This window comes from Pleurodeles waltl, chromosome 1_2, assembly GCF_031143425.1.
Source record: "Pleurodeles waltl isolate 20211129_DDA chromosome 1_2, aPleWal1.hap1.20221129, whole genome shotgun sequence".
Lineage (NCBI taxonomy): Eukaryota > Metazoa > Chordata > Amphibia > Caudata > Salamandridae > Pleurodeles > Pleurodeles waltl.
Window position 1 is genome coordinate 711,851,306 of NC_090437.1, and position 15,309 is coordinate 711,866,614.

The 15,309-nt window shown below is 45.7% G+C and overlaps 1 protein-coding gene across 1 annotated transcript in view; it reads right to left on the bottom strand.

Annotated features, from left to right (window-relative positions):
- Positions 1-15,309, bottom strand: part of LOC138255265 (protocadherin-23-like) — an 836,716-nt gene that overhangs the window by 207,557 nt on the left and 613,850 nt on the right. The window contains exon 3 of the mRNA XM_069205832.1: positions 9,006-9,237. Coding sequence (XP_069061933.1) covers positions 9,006-9,237 — 232 coding nt within the window. The remainder of the gene's footprint in view (positions 1-9,005; positions 9,238-15,309) is intronic.

Consider the following 15,309-nt stretch of genomic DNA (forward strand, 5'->3'; position numbering starts at 1 on the left):
ATCTAAACAAAACAAGACCAAAACACCAAAATCCACAATACACAAGTCAAGTTATCAATTAAGAAGCAAAAAGAGTCTTTATGTAGTTTAAATAACACACTAACACTGTTCGCGTGAAAATGTGCCTTGGGTGCGTCAAAAATAACCCGCACGGATGGGTGTGTGTCAAAAAGGGCTAGTGATGCGTCATTTCCACTCACGAACAGGACCTTGCATCGTTCCTCCTTTTGTTGGGTCGGGCCGCGTCGGTCCTTTTCTGTGCAGGAGAGCGATGCGTTGATCCGGTCAGCACTCTCAGGTCTGGGCAGGCCTTGCGTTGTTTTTACACGCCCAGCGGTACTTGCGTCAGAAATCCGGCCGCACAATGATCCGAAAACCACGCAGCGCGGGTTGCGATCCCCAAGCCTCCGTCAGCGATGCAGTGTGTCATCCGTGCGTCGATTCTTCAGTTCCATTTCCGGGGAGTGTTGATTTTCAGCCGCAGAGCCAGCAGTGCGTCATTTCTTCAGCTGCAGATCAGACAACTTCACACCAGGTGTCCTAAGTTCACCAAAGAACCCTGCCCTATTTGACACTTGCTCGCCTTAATAGTGAGGCCTGCCTTCTGCGGGGCTTCAAACACTCTCCAGAGGTGTTGCAGGTGTTCCCCCCATGTGGAACTAAACACAGCAATGTCATCCAGGTAGGCAGCGCTGAACTCATCCAGCCCAGCCAACACCTAGTTGACCAACCTCTGAAAGGTAGCAGGGGCATTCTTCATCCCATATGGCATCACTTTAAATTGAAAGTGTCCATTTGGGCTAGAGAATGCTGACCTATCCTTGGCCCCCTCAGTTAAGGCAATCTGCCAGTACCCTGAGGTTACATCAAACGTACTGAGCTACTTGGCAGCTCCCAACCGGTCAATGAGCTCATCAGCTCAGGGAATGGGGTACGCATCAGTCTTGCTGACCGCATTAAGTCCACGGTAGTCCACACAGAACCTGAGTTCTGGAGTGGCAGCAGGTGCAGCAGCCTTTGGGACCAATACCACTGGGCTGGCCCAAGGACTGCTGGAGTGCTCAATAACCCCTAGGGCAAGCATTTTGGATACCTCATCCTTAATGCATGCCCTGACCCTGTCAGTCACCCTGTAAACCTTCTGTTTAATGGGTGTACTGTCCCCAGTGACCACATAATGTGTGCACAAGTGTGTGACTCCTGGGATCAAGGAGAACAGTGAGGAAAACTGTCGCAACACTTGGCGACAGTAACCTTGCTGCTCCTCAGTCAGGGAGGGGGAGAGGATCACTCCCTCCACTGACCCATCTTTTTCTCCTGCAGACAGGAGGTCAGGAAGTGGCTCACTCTCCTCCTCTACCCCATCATCTGTCGCAAGGAGCATTGACAGCTCAGTTCGCTCAAAGTGTGGCTTGAGACGGTTGACATGCAGGACCATTATAGGGTTCCTTGGAGACTGCAAGCCCACCAGGTAGGTGACTTCACTCTTGCGCTCCACCACCTCCAATGGCCCAGTCCACTTATCCTGGAGCACCCTAGGCTCCACTGGTGCCATCACTCACACTTTTTGTCCAGGTTGAAACTCGACCAGAGTGGCATTCTGGTCATACCAGCGTTTCATGTCCTCCTGGCTTGCTTCCAGGTTCTCCTGAGCGAGACTCCTGAAGCGGGCAGTCTGGTTTCTCAAAGCCAGCATGTAACTGAATACATCCTGGGGGGTTTACTAGGAGCTTTCTCCAATGCTTCCTGAACCAGACCATAAATCACAGGGTGGCCATAAATCAGCTCAAAGGGACTAAACCCAAGTCACTTTTGAGGCACCTCCCTATAGGCGAACAGAAGGCATGACAAGAGGACATCCCACTTCTGCCTCAAGGGCTCTGACAGGCCCATAATCATGCCTTTTAAGGTGCGGTTGAATCTCTCAACCAGACCATTACTTTGGGGGTGGTGAACATGTAGGTTACCCCACAATCCATCCACAGAGACTCCATATACATGGATATGAAGTTGGTACCCCTATCCGATACCACTTCCTTGGGGAACCCCATGCGGGTAAAAACCCCCATCAAAGCACGACCCACCACAGGGGAAGTGATTGATCTCAAAGGAATGGCTTCTGGGTACCGGGTGGCATGGTCCACCAAGACCAGGATAAACCTGGTGACCATGGCTGTCTTGGGATCCAGATGCCCCACAATGTCAATACCTACCCTCTCAAAGGGAGTACTGACAACAGGCAAAGGCTGGAGGGTAACCTTACATTTCCTTCCACTCTTGCCACTTGCCTGGCAAGTCTGACAAGACCTGCACTGTGCATCTGAGTGCCTGCGCATTAGGGGCCAGTAAAAGTGGGTGACAAGCCTCTCAAAGGTCTTGTCCTGCCCAAATATCCAGCTAAAGACACATCATGAGCCAACACCAGTAGGAAGGCCCTGAAGCACTGGGGTACCACCAGCACACGGGCTGACCAAGGCTCAGGAACTTTAGGCTCGCTATACAGGAGGTCATCCTCACAGTAAATCAGGTGTGATCCTAGCTCTTTGCCAGCCACCTGGTCTGCAGCCTGCTGCCGCAAACCCTCCAGAGTATGTCATGTCTTCTGTGCTGCACAGAATGCTTCCCTGGTGGGCCCCCCTTCCTGCTGCCACTGCGACAGCTCAGGGACCTCCCCCAGTTCAGCCACCTGTTCCCCTGTAGGCTCCGGGGCATCACCCTCAGGTACCGCCTCATCCCAGACCGTGGGAACTTCTGGGGCCAGTTTCCCGCGCCCCCTGCCCTTCCTCTTCTTGGTGGTCCCATGGGCCATTGTTTCAGGTTCCAGGGGCTCTTGATTATCGTGACGGGCTGCCATTGACCGGATGGATATGCATACCCACTCAGACAGACCCAACATCTCCAAGTGAGACCTGTGTTCCACCTCCTTCCAAGGGGAATCCTCCAGGTCATTGCCTAGCAAACAATCAACAGGCATGGTTGGACTCACAGGTACCTTCAAGGAACCTGAGACCCCACCCCCCTATTCAAAGGGAACCTCCGAAACTCTGCACAGGTGCTCTGAGTTGTCCACTGCAACTACTTGGTGAAGTACCCGGGTATCAATCTGCTCTTCAGACACCAGCTGACTCCTCACTGTAGTCAGGCTGGCTCATGTGCCTCTCAGAGCCTCCACCCTCTGTCCATTAATGGTCACCCACTGCGTGTACTTCTTAGTGTTTTCAGGTACTAGGGTCCTTTGGACCATCTCACTGTCCCCTAGTGAGACAAGGGTCATCTCAGCTGGTTCCTGCCCACCTGAAACCAACTCCTCCCAAAGTGCTACACCGGCCAAACCCTGGGACAGCGCACCAGTGGGTGCCGGTGTTTTTTTGAACATTTGGGGTCCCCCCTCACATGACCCACCTGGTCACATGCATAGCACTAACATGAGGGTCCACCTGCCACTGGCTTCCCTTTGGAGAACCATGGCTTTTTCTAATTGGGGGTTGGGAATCCTTGCCCTGGGAATCAGTTTGAGGCCCTTTAGAGAACTCCCCCTGTTTGCCCTTACGCCCCCCTTTCTTCTGAGAGGGACCCTGCCCACCCTTGGCGTGGTCTCCCCCATACCTCTTTTGGACCCTGGTGATCTCCCAGTGGTCCGCTTCTTGTGCAAGCTTCCTGGGATCAGTCAGCTTGCTGTCAATCAGGTGCTGGCACAGCTCTGGAAAACTTAAACTGTACAAGTGCTCCCAAGCAATCAGATTTTAAATCCCCTCGTACGTAGTTACCTTACTTCCCTTCACCCAACCACCCAGTGACCTGCAATAAGAATCAACACATTTCAACCATGTTTGGGATTCCTTCTTCTTGTAGGATCTAAACTTATCCTTGTACTGCTGAGGGGTGAGACCATACCTTGTGAGCAAGGCATCCATCATGCTAGAGTAGGAGATTCTGAGCATCCTCTTTGGCTGTCAGTGTATCCCCCCCTCTACCTCAAAGTGCTTCCATAGACCCGCCCCCCAATGAGCTTCACGGACCAGATTCATGTGGAGAGCAGACTCATACCCCTTGAACCACAAGTATATGTCATCCTCCCTCTTGTAATCCTTCACAAGATCTTTAGGAATGTGCATCCTCCTTTCAGGCTGCACTGTGATGTGGCTGCTACCATCCCTGCTAGACTGGCTCCTCTGATCTAGCTCTCTCAAGCTACACTCATAAGCCAACAAAATATTTTTCTCTTCTAGGGCCATCCTCATTTTCTCCAACTCCCTCTGGTGCTCCCTCTCTGCCTGTCTGTCCTGCAATTCTTCAGGTGTCAGACCCTTAGATGAGACAGTGCTACCTGCCATGGAGACCTTCTCCCTGGACATTACAGGCCCACCCACAATACCATTTGTATGGATTGCACTTCCTCCTCCTCATCCTCTGTGTGCCCTCCAGTGCTCTTGGCTGTCACCCAGGCCCTCAGCGCCTTTTGCAGCTCCTCCTTCTTGGATGATGTTAGAAATGGGGTCTTTGGTTGACAGTCAGGTTACCCCCTGTTCAAGCAAGGACCCTCACTCTATTCAGGGTAAAAGAGAATCACCCTCAGCTAACCCCTGCTTACCCCCTTGGTAGCTTGGCAGAGTAGTAGGCTTAACTTCAGAGTGCTAGGTGTAAAGTATTTGTACCACCACACACAGTAACTTAATGAAAACACTACAAAATGACACAACACCAGTTTAGAAAAATAGCAAATATTTATCTAAACAAAACAAGACCAAAATGAAAAACATCCGACATACACAAGTCAAGTTATACATTTTTAAAGGTTAAACTAAAAAATAGCGATTAGAAACAAAAATGCTTTGATGAGGTGTTAACACGGTGTCGTGACGGAGTCGTTCCCAACAAGCCGACACCAGCGGTGCTGGGCACGAAGTCACGTAGACCCCCTATTACAGTACCTTTGGTGAAGAGTGAAAACAAGTCGATGCACGAAGTCGAGGATCGTGGCGTCGGTGCGAAACGTTGAATCCGCGCACTTTGAGCGGCGTCGGTCACGACGTGGTGCACGGACTTCAGCGGGGCTGCAGCGGCATCGGGCCTGCGAAGAGCGTCGCGTGCCAGCGAAGGTCACGGCGCCGGGTGCAGGCGGCAGCCCCGGATTCAGCAGCGGCGTCGGTCCGAAGTCGTCGGAAGTCGATTTCCTTGGATTTCCACCAGTTTTTCTTTCAAGGGCCCAGGGACTGGATAGGGCACCACTTGTCAGAGCAGGTGTCTCTCCAGAGACTCCATGTGCTGGCACAGAGAAGTCTTTGCTGTCCCTGAGACTTCAATCAACAGGAGGCAAGCTTTAAATCAAGCCCTTGGAGATTTCTTCACAAGATGGAAGGCACACAAAGTCCAGTCTTTGCCCTCTTATTCTGGCAGAAGCAGCAACTGCAGGATAGCTCCACAAAGCTCAGTCACAGGCAAGGCAGCACTTCTCCTCAGGTCTTCATCTTTTCCCCAGGCAGAGGTTCCTCTTGTTTCCAGAAGTGTTCTAAAGTCTGTGGTTTTGGGTGCCCTTCTTATACCCAGTTTCTCCTTTGAGGTAGGCTACTTCAAAGTAAAGTCTCTTTGGAATGTGAAATCCTGCCTTGCCCAGGCCAGGCCCCAGACACTCACAAGGGCGTTGGAGACTGCATTGTGTGAGGGCAGGTACAGCCCTTTCTGGTGCGAGTGACCACTCCTCCCCTCCCTCCTAGCACAGATGGCTCATCAGGATATGAAGGCTAAACCCCAGCTCCCTTTGTGTCACCGTCTAGTGTGAGGTGCAACCAGCCCAACTGTCAAGCTGACCCAGACAGGGAATCCACAAACAGGCAGAGTCACAGAAATGGTATAAGCAAGAAAATGCTCACTTTCTAAAAGTGGCATTTTCAAACGCACAATCTTAAAATCAACTTTACTAAAAGATGTATATTTAAATTGTGAGCTCAGAGACCCCAAACTCCACATGTCCATCCGCTCCCAAGGGTAATCTACACTTCAATCAGATTTAAAGGTAGCCCCCATGTTAACCTATGAGAGGGACAGGCCTTGCAACAGTGAAAAACGAATTTAGCAGTATTTCACTGTAACCTTAACCATACACTGCACCCTGCCCTTGGGGCTACCTAGGGCCTACCTTAGGGGTGCCTTACATGTAAGAAAAGGGAAGGTTTAGGCCTGGCAAGTCGAATTTACGGTTAAAACTGCACACACAGACATGCAATGGCAGGTCTGAGGCATGATTACAGAGCTAATTATGTGGGTGGCACAACCAGTGCTGCAGGCCCACTAGTAGCATTTGATTTACAAGCCCTGGCACCTCTGGTGCACTTTACTAGGGACTTACTAGTAAATCAAATATGCCATTCATGGATAAGCCGATTACATACACATTTTGAAAACGAGCACTTGCACTTTAGAACTGGTTAGCAGTGGTAAAGTGCCCAGAGTAACAAAAACAGTAAAATCAGAGTCCAGCAGACATCAACAACCTGGAGAACAGAGGCAAAAAGTTAAGGGAGACCACGCCAAGGATGAAAAGTCTAAAAGAGATGAAGCAATACACAGACATAATCACACTATCCTTGACACACTACAACGCAACAGAACGATAAATTAAAAATAACACTTTAATCTCTAACCTTGGGAGGCATTCTTCTGATACTGGAACTCCTGCTAACCTCTCCATCCGGACACCCGATAGGCAGGACCAACTGACACAAAGTTGACTATAAACCAAGAACATCCTTATATACCATTTCAAATTAAGAATACATGAGAGACCAATGGAAACCCATTAGCTAACAGGAATACAAAGAATATAACAATTAACAATTAACACAGAGATACCACATGACCCCAAAGCTCAACCATGTCAATCCTAGTCTGTTTCTCTTTACTCATATGGTTGTTTTACTTTTAAAGTTGGAACCAAGCAAAGTGACATACAGTGATAACAGTAAAAGCTCATGAATGTGATTCTTATTACATTTAAACTATGAACATGGAAATCCAATTCTAATATTAGTATATCATCACGGAATGCATAATGATATAGTGATACCCAGTAATACAAAGAGAAAGAAGTAACTCATACTAAAGGCATAATTAATAAGAAATGGCCATAGACTGCATTGCATGAGACTAGCCCTCAGTCTAGAAGGCATACACTATGTCCATTTTAGACACAGGTGCAGAACTGAAGGATTTACAGGCAATTTTTACAGTTTTGAGACAGTGCTGGTTCCATGGACAACACAGAGGTAATGATCTTGTTTTTTTAAAAGACATGAACAGCATATAAACAAATTAATTTAATTTAATTGTGAGATGCTAGGGGCTGAACTGGAAGAGACTACCATCTCTACAATGAAACCTTCTACATAGAATATTTAGTATCCATTAATCATGGCTCTGGAGCTGGGCAATCTCTTGTAAATGAGAGTGGATTCCTGCAATTACAGTCCTGCTAGGTCGCTGATTCCTCAGCTGTAGGGCATGAAGCAAAGAGGAGGCCTGATGTATCAAAGGGTTTTATCCATTCTATGTCAATGTGAAAATGTGATAGTACATACTAATTACGGTTTCTTGAGGTTTCACTTCTGTTAGACATATGGAAGCTGTATGCAATACACAACTTAGTTAGCAATAAATACATCTGAGCCAAAGGTCATTTAATAGTATTGGATTTTCCATAAGAATGTGTCCAAGACTAAGGGCCTCACTTAGATGTCAGTGGAAGGAATAATCTGTCACAAACATGATGGATATCCCGTCCGCTGTATTACGATCCCTATAGGATAGAATGGGATCGTAAAACGGTGGACGGGATGATCCGTCATACTTGTGACAGAGTATTCCCCTCCACCGACTTCTAAATTAAGCCCTACGTCTGCACTTTGCCAGATGTGCTAGACTTGCAGAGGTTCTTAACCTGTGATCTGGGGACCTCTGGGGGCCATGACGCCTACCCAGGAGAAGCACAACTGCTTACAAAATCAAATAATATTAACAGATTCAAAAACGATATATATATTAAGAAATAGAATGAACATTTTAAAATTTCTGGAAAGGTGTTGGAATTTGAAATTGGGGGCTAAAAATTGAGCTAGTTACCTCAGACTGATTTGTGGAACAGTGCAAGTGCATCAAACAGACTGTAGTATGGTGGATGGGTGACCTCAATTGATTTTAGAAAAGACCCAACCTTCCCATTAAAATAAAATATGATTTTCTTATATTTGTTTGTGAATTAAATAAAATATTTCAAAATTTGAGTATTGTTTTGCAGTTCAAATCATTGACTCAGTGACTCGCTATGGGTCCCAATAATGGCTTCCAAAAATAGGTTCGAATAATGATTCAGTGGGGCTCCCCAGATTCCAGTAATGATTAAGTAGGGTCAACAGAAGTCAAAAGGTTACAACGCACTTCGCTAGAGAATTACCAAAATTTATTAAACAAAAGGCACAATGCAAAAAATATCATATTGCTTCCAGCAAACAATCAGTGGTTGTAAATAAGTCAATAGCTGCTAAAGGATGATCAATGATAGTGAAACGAATTTTATGAATCCGTACCTCTTATCTAGTGTGCAATGCACATGAATGCATTACAAGATAAGTAACTAAATGAGGTTACTATGAAAACGTAACAGTTACTTTATTGGGCAAGAATTGGATTATTAGGATACATTGCCTCAGGAGAATAGGTGGGAGAATATGGAAGAATAGCTGAAAAAAACGTTGTATTTCTCAGGCCACATGAACAGATGTGCAATCAAAGAAAATATGGTTATTAGGTATGTTAATCAAATATTGACCAATAGCAACCGATACTGATCCGGTATATCAATGACATTAAGGTTATATAAACCACACAATCCTATATACACATACCTAGTGATATACACTCACTCATGTTGTGCTTGCAAGTACTTCATCACTCATTTCATTGGAACTGACAAACGCTTATGAAATGAACATTATAATGAAAAGAAAACACACCTGTGGATGAGTCAACAGTAAACAAGGAAGACAGCTCTCCTGGTATTAACTGGTATGTCACCTGCCCATATGCCCCAGAATCCTGATCAGTGGCAATGACGTTTAGGAGCTCCGTTCCGGGTTGCGTGTGACTGCTCACACTGACCACATACACAGATGGATCAAAAACGGGATGATTATCATTGATGTCTTCAATATCAATATGAACAAAGGTCTGGCCACTCAAACCACCCTGCGGAAAATAAACACAAATTAAAAGAAAAGATGAGCAGAATGAGACTGCAGGGAAGCACGAGCTATGACAAAATTGGTCATAAATTGGTCACTTTAACAACATATTACACTGAAATTGGGCATGAAACCACATGTTCACCTGGTAGAAACTGTGGTTATACATTACTGAAAAAATACAATTTATTGCGTAGTTGGGATTTTGATATTTAAAAAACAATGCATGTATATATACATTGCTATTTATAGAGTGTGAAACTATCTTAGAAGCGTATTAAATATTGACTGGCATAGTAATAGATAATCAATTAATTCATATTGATAGTACAAACGAATCGCTGAGAAGTGCAGCTACTGCCAAAAATGACAGCGGTTGTGATATTGTCGTAGGGTAGTTGGGGCCAGATGTAGTAAAGGTTTTTACCCATTCTGTGTCTATGGGAAAAAGTGTTCGTACATATGGCCCTTAGTCCCAGCCCTCCCTATTAACATGGGTAGATACATGCTTCCACGAAATGGGAAAGGTGTGCAATCCACGAGTCTCTTCATTAAAAGCTTGCATTCATACTTCTCCTAGCATATGATTATTATATTGTTTTGACAAGAATATTTAGCGTCCCTTAGATTAGCTGTGTTTGTAAAATTAGTTGAAATTTCAACACATTCTCTCTATTCCGTCTTTAACAAGCACTTGCTCACCCTAAGGTTTCCTTACTTCTCAACTTGGAAATGTTGCCCTCAAAATCTAAAGGAACAGAAATCAAAACATGTTGATTTTAAAAACAATATAAAAGTCAATTAAAAAAGTTGCAGAAAGAACACGGGCCATGTAAGGCTATGGTTAATATGCAGGTGTTTCCTTTTGCGATTACTTTTCCATTGTGGCATATGCTCTAATCAATGATTGGTCATCAGAGTTCAGGCACATCATAGGTCAAAATTCAATCTGTAGAGCCACTTGTGAGCACCTTACTCTGAGTCCAGTATCCCTGAGCTCCTCTTTTGGGCCACACATTCATTTTACTCACCTGTGCTGCGCAAGGGGTTTGCTGTAGAGCAATGCTCCTGCACTCACATGGAGTAGAGAGCTCTTCCCGTGTCTGACACGGTTCACCAAGATTAATCATTCAATCCCATGTTGTTAAAAAGGTACCTCCCTCTAGTTCCCCAGGCAGATTTTTGAGCGCACAGGACCAACTTCTCCAAATGTATCCGGATGGCACACATACACTTTCGTATGTGGGGGTGAGAACCAGCCCAACATCCTCTCCTCATACCTAGAACACATTTACTTGTGGATGAAAACAACTTGTCAATGCTTAAACGTGTCAAAATTACAAGGCTCTTCTTATTGGGGTCAGACCTGGCAGAGTGTTACTAATAGACATATCAGTGTAGCTTCAAAACAAAAAGCGAATATATTTCCATCTCTGCCAATTATGTAGTGGTGAACGTTGCAACCAGTGATATGAGCTTAGGATGGTTCTGCCACTAGTTTGCTCACTGACTAATGTTTTGATTCTTTCACTTCCCCTCCAGTACTGCCTGCACGAGGACATCCCACTCCAACACTGCCTGCATGGGGCCACCCAAGATAGTACTATACTGTTCTGAAGCTACTGAGACAGAGAACAAAGAGACTAAAATGTGCTTTAACTTCAAGGCCCTTGACTGTCTCCTGATACACGAAATAATCAAATTCAAGATCCTTTGCGCTTTTCACAAAGTTAGTTACTAAAAGTGTCACCTACATTCAAACACTGGAATCTTGCTAGTAAACTGGCAGGTACTTGTGATTGGACAGCACCATCAATCAGCAACAGGTGACTGGGAGTAAACATAGAGGCACGACTCTAAAGGTACAACGAGTATCATTCGCCCATAGCATAAACTATCCTGACGGGAAAATAAACGATCATTGATTCAGGAAATATCTAATGCCTGTGCTTTAAAACAAGCCTATCCCTAGTAGTCTGGTCACGGGGCTGCCTCTACTAGTAGATGGGGACCAAACTTTTAATTAGGCATTACTACACACAAAATGATGAAACCTACCAGGTCTGTCATACAACTGCGTTCCTCACTAACATTTCGCACAACCCAGCACTCTGGTGTCAGGACCATTGAGCTATGAGAGAAATTGAACAAAGGCTGCATTCACACAGACTCAACTACCTCAACCACCCCTTGCATGAGATCTGGCAGGATGCATTGTTTTCAACACACCCTGAGTGTTCAGAACGCAAAATGTCAAGGACAGAACAACAAACTTAATTAGATTTGCAATATTGCCACTCACTTGTTGAACAGTTACAGCATAACAAAGTTGACAAGGTTTGAGCTCAACACATGAATCCCAGCAGCCTTTGTGAAATGTAGCCAGTACTATTGGTACATGTGGTAGGAATTGTTTGGTAATCCATATGTATTAAATACAAACCAGACCTAAAAGTATGCCAACACGTCAACACTAAATCTGTGTGTATGGGTAAGGCTTAAATCCTGAAGAACTAATATTCTGAATGGTGATGCTAGCTAACAAAGTGTTCAGGAGTGCCATATTGTTTTAGGAGCAGGTTGACATTAGTTACACTTAATAAATAGCAGATAATCTGCAGAGAGTAAGCTTTCATTATCCTGTTCAGAGATGTACATATAGTGATTATCATCTCTTATGCTGACAACACCCAGCTCACTTTTCCCTCTCTGACGATACCGTCATCACTAAGACAAACTCCAAACAACACATGACCGTCACGGCCAACTGAATGAAAGAAAACTGCCTCAAGCTCAACACCGAAAAAACTGAAACACCGATCTCTGGGAATAAGAACTCACCTTGGGAATCTACACAGTGGCCTGCCAAACTCGGTCCCACATCCATCGCCACCAATCATGCTAGGTACTTGGACATCATCCTGGACACCAACTTCACCATGAAGTCCCAGGTCAATCCCATCACCTAGTCATGCTTCCACATCCTCCACATGTTACGTAAAATCTTTCAGTGGCTCCCACTGGACACCAGATGTACCATCCCACAGGCCCTAATCAGAAGCAAATGCACTTTATGCCAGCATCCTAATCCCACTTCTTTACAGACTTCAAATCATCCAAACACTGCTGCGAGACTTGTCCTCACCTTCCTGTGATTATCCTACACCACAGCACACCTCAAAAAGCTCCACTGGCTCCTGATCCAAAACTGCTGCCAGTTCAAACTTCTCACACACATATTCAAGTCACCTCACAAAACAGATTTGCATATCTCAATCACCGGCTTCAATTCCACCAACCCACCAGACAAATTCACTCAGCATCACTCTCACTTGCACACACACCCTGTATCCACATAAGTGGGACAGGAGGTTGACCATTCCCCTTTTAAGCCCCCCAATCATGGAATAACCTCCACTAACTCATCACTGTCGCCTCCTCACTTCTTGAGTTCCACAAGAAGCTTAAGACCTGGTATTTCAATTAGTCTTTTTGTGGGACCATCAAGGCTGCCTGTACTCACACCCAGCCTCACCACACACCTACTCTCACTTACTCAGTACCAGGATACTTTCACAAATGACAAGCAGTGCTCTACAAATCCACCTCACAACACATTCACAGTGCTAGACCATCTAGCTTACCATGGAACATGTTTGTAAACAAGTAGTAAGCAGAATTGGTTACAGTTGCTTGCCCTTCAAACATATTTTTTTTTACAGAGACCATGTTCATATTTTAGTGTGCAGGTATGGAAGTTTGCACAGAAGCTTCGCCTCTCCATAGAGAATAATTGAGGTGAAAGGCACAAAGAGACCAGGAATTTCTGAGGAATACTAATAGCTCAGCTAATATATTAACATCAGCTCAGCTAATACATTACCCTTGAAGCTAACCCTTTCTATGCATAGGTACCTGGTAGGGATTAGACTAATCTACTAGGGGGAGTAGGGATGTATGATGTAAAATAATTTGGGTTTTTCTCCTGCTTATTTGATTTACATATTCACAGGTGAGATTACCATATTAATTCCTATCATTCTGATACAGAAGATGTATGTGCTGAGAACCAGCTGACCGTTCCCATCAATGCAAAATAGCTTCTACAATTACTATTGAAAGTTATGCAGCACCTCAGGTAAATGGCTCTTCTGATACTAAAGAAGATGTCTGTACTGGAGAAGAACTAAAGGGTAAAAAGGCATTTTAGATTAGCTAAATGTATTATAAACCAACATATCTTTGAACTGTTTTCACACAAGAGTGTGTCTGCATGTGATTGTGAACCTAGCTGTAAAACAAGGGAGTGCTGGGCAGAGTGCACAGGAGGGACAAACAGGAATACAAAGCTAATGCAGCCTCCTTATTTATGAGTGGTTCAGAGTGAGTCTCTTTCTTTATGAGTACAAGGGGAAGGGAGCACACTGCCTGTCATTGCAGCATAGCCCACCACATTCCATCCTGATAAATGCAGTACGCTTACTTCAACATTGCTGTAGTTTTTCATCAAAGTTGGTGCAGGTAGTGCTGTCATTTCTATACACGTGTTTCTGGATTTAGTCCTTCATCAGCAGAGACCAAAGTAGCAGAGAGCAGAGCAAAGTCATCTGGGGTTGTTGGTATGCTGCCCAAGTATTCACAGCTCACAGTACCACTCCACAATCATACAGGTGAGCTTGTTGGCTCAAGAGAGCCTTTTAAACACAAGAGGGGAGGGAGCACACTGCATATCACCCCAGCACATTCCACCCCAGTGCAGCCTGGTAAATGCAGTAAACGTATTTCAAAGTTGCTGTAGTTTTTCACCAAAGTTGGTGCAGGGTGTGCTGATATTTATATCCATGTGTTTCAGGGTTTAGCCCTTCATCAGTACACAGCAAAAGTAGCAAAGAGCAGCAAAAAGTAATCTGGGGTTGCTGGTATGCTGCCCAAATATTCACAGGTCATGGTACCACTCCACAGGCACACAGGTGCAAGTGGCCATTGTGTCTACAGGTGATGGGGGCATTGTGTGGGATAGTTATGTTTTGTGGTGTTTGATAAGAGTTTGTTATGAGGCAATATGTGGCATCAGTAACACTTTGCAGATGCAAGGGGCATTTTTGGGGGGATAATTTGTGTGTAGCTTTGAGGGCCATTCTGGGTGATAGTGTGGACCTTTATGGCATGTAAGGAGTCATTTTAGGGGCGATTTCTTTAAGTGTTGTGGGCATTATTGCTGGCAATTGTTTTAGTCCTGTTGGCTCCTTTAGGATATTTTTTCCCTTTGCTGGGGGGCGGCAAGTGCTCGTAGGGCTGGGCGAGGTGCCAATACAAAGAGCAAGCCCTCTCAATTGTCATCTTTACCTATATTGGTACCTTGTTTTGCAGGCCAGATGGTGCACGTAAAGATGCTAAGCACTCTCAGACCAAGGTTCTGTTAGAGGCATTGATGCGTAGGATGGATGCTATGGGCGATGCTTTGGGGATGTTGAAGATACAGCCTTCAGGCCTGCCTGCAGAGCGAGTGGAGAGACCTAGGAAGTCAGGAGTGGCTCTTAAGAAGGCATTCCCCATGGTCTTGAAGAGGGCCTTGGCACCAGGTGCGTGGAATGGAGGTTTGTGAGTGCAGGCAGCAGCTGACCCCAGTGCGTCGAGGGATGTAGGGTTCAACCCCAGCAGTAGTTGCACCAGTGGGTCAGACCTTGGTGATGGGTGACTCAGGCCAGGTAGTGGCTCAAGGGAATGTCACAGCAGTAATGTGTCCTGTGGCTGGTGGTATCATATAGAATGCCAACACGTATATGGTTACTGAGGTTACTCCTGCAGTGGGCTACTGAGGTTACGCCAGTCGGACATGGTGATTAATTTGGCATTTGTGTTGCCTTGGATCTCCAAGGTAGGGATCTTGTCTGCTGCCCCTGGTGGGGGGAGCCCTTGCCGGTGCTGGTGATATTGATAATTTTGAGAGGAGCAGGCACTTTGTTGGTCTGAGGTTGCAGGGGAGCGCTGCTTCATGGGGGTCAAGTGGGGGCCAGGGCGTGCCTCTAGTTACTTCGACAGCCCCCTCAGGAAGTCAAGCGAGATCAGTGGTGGT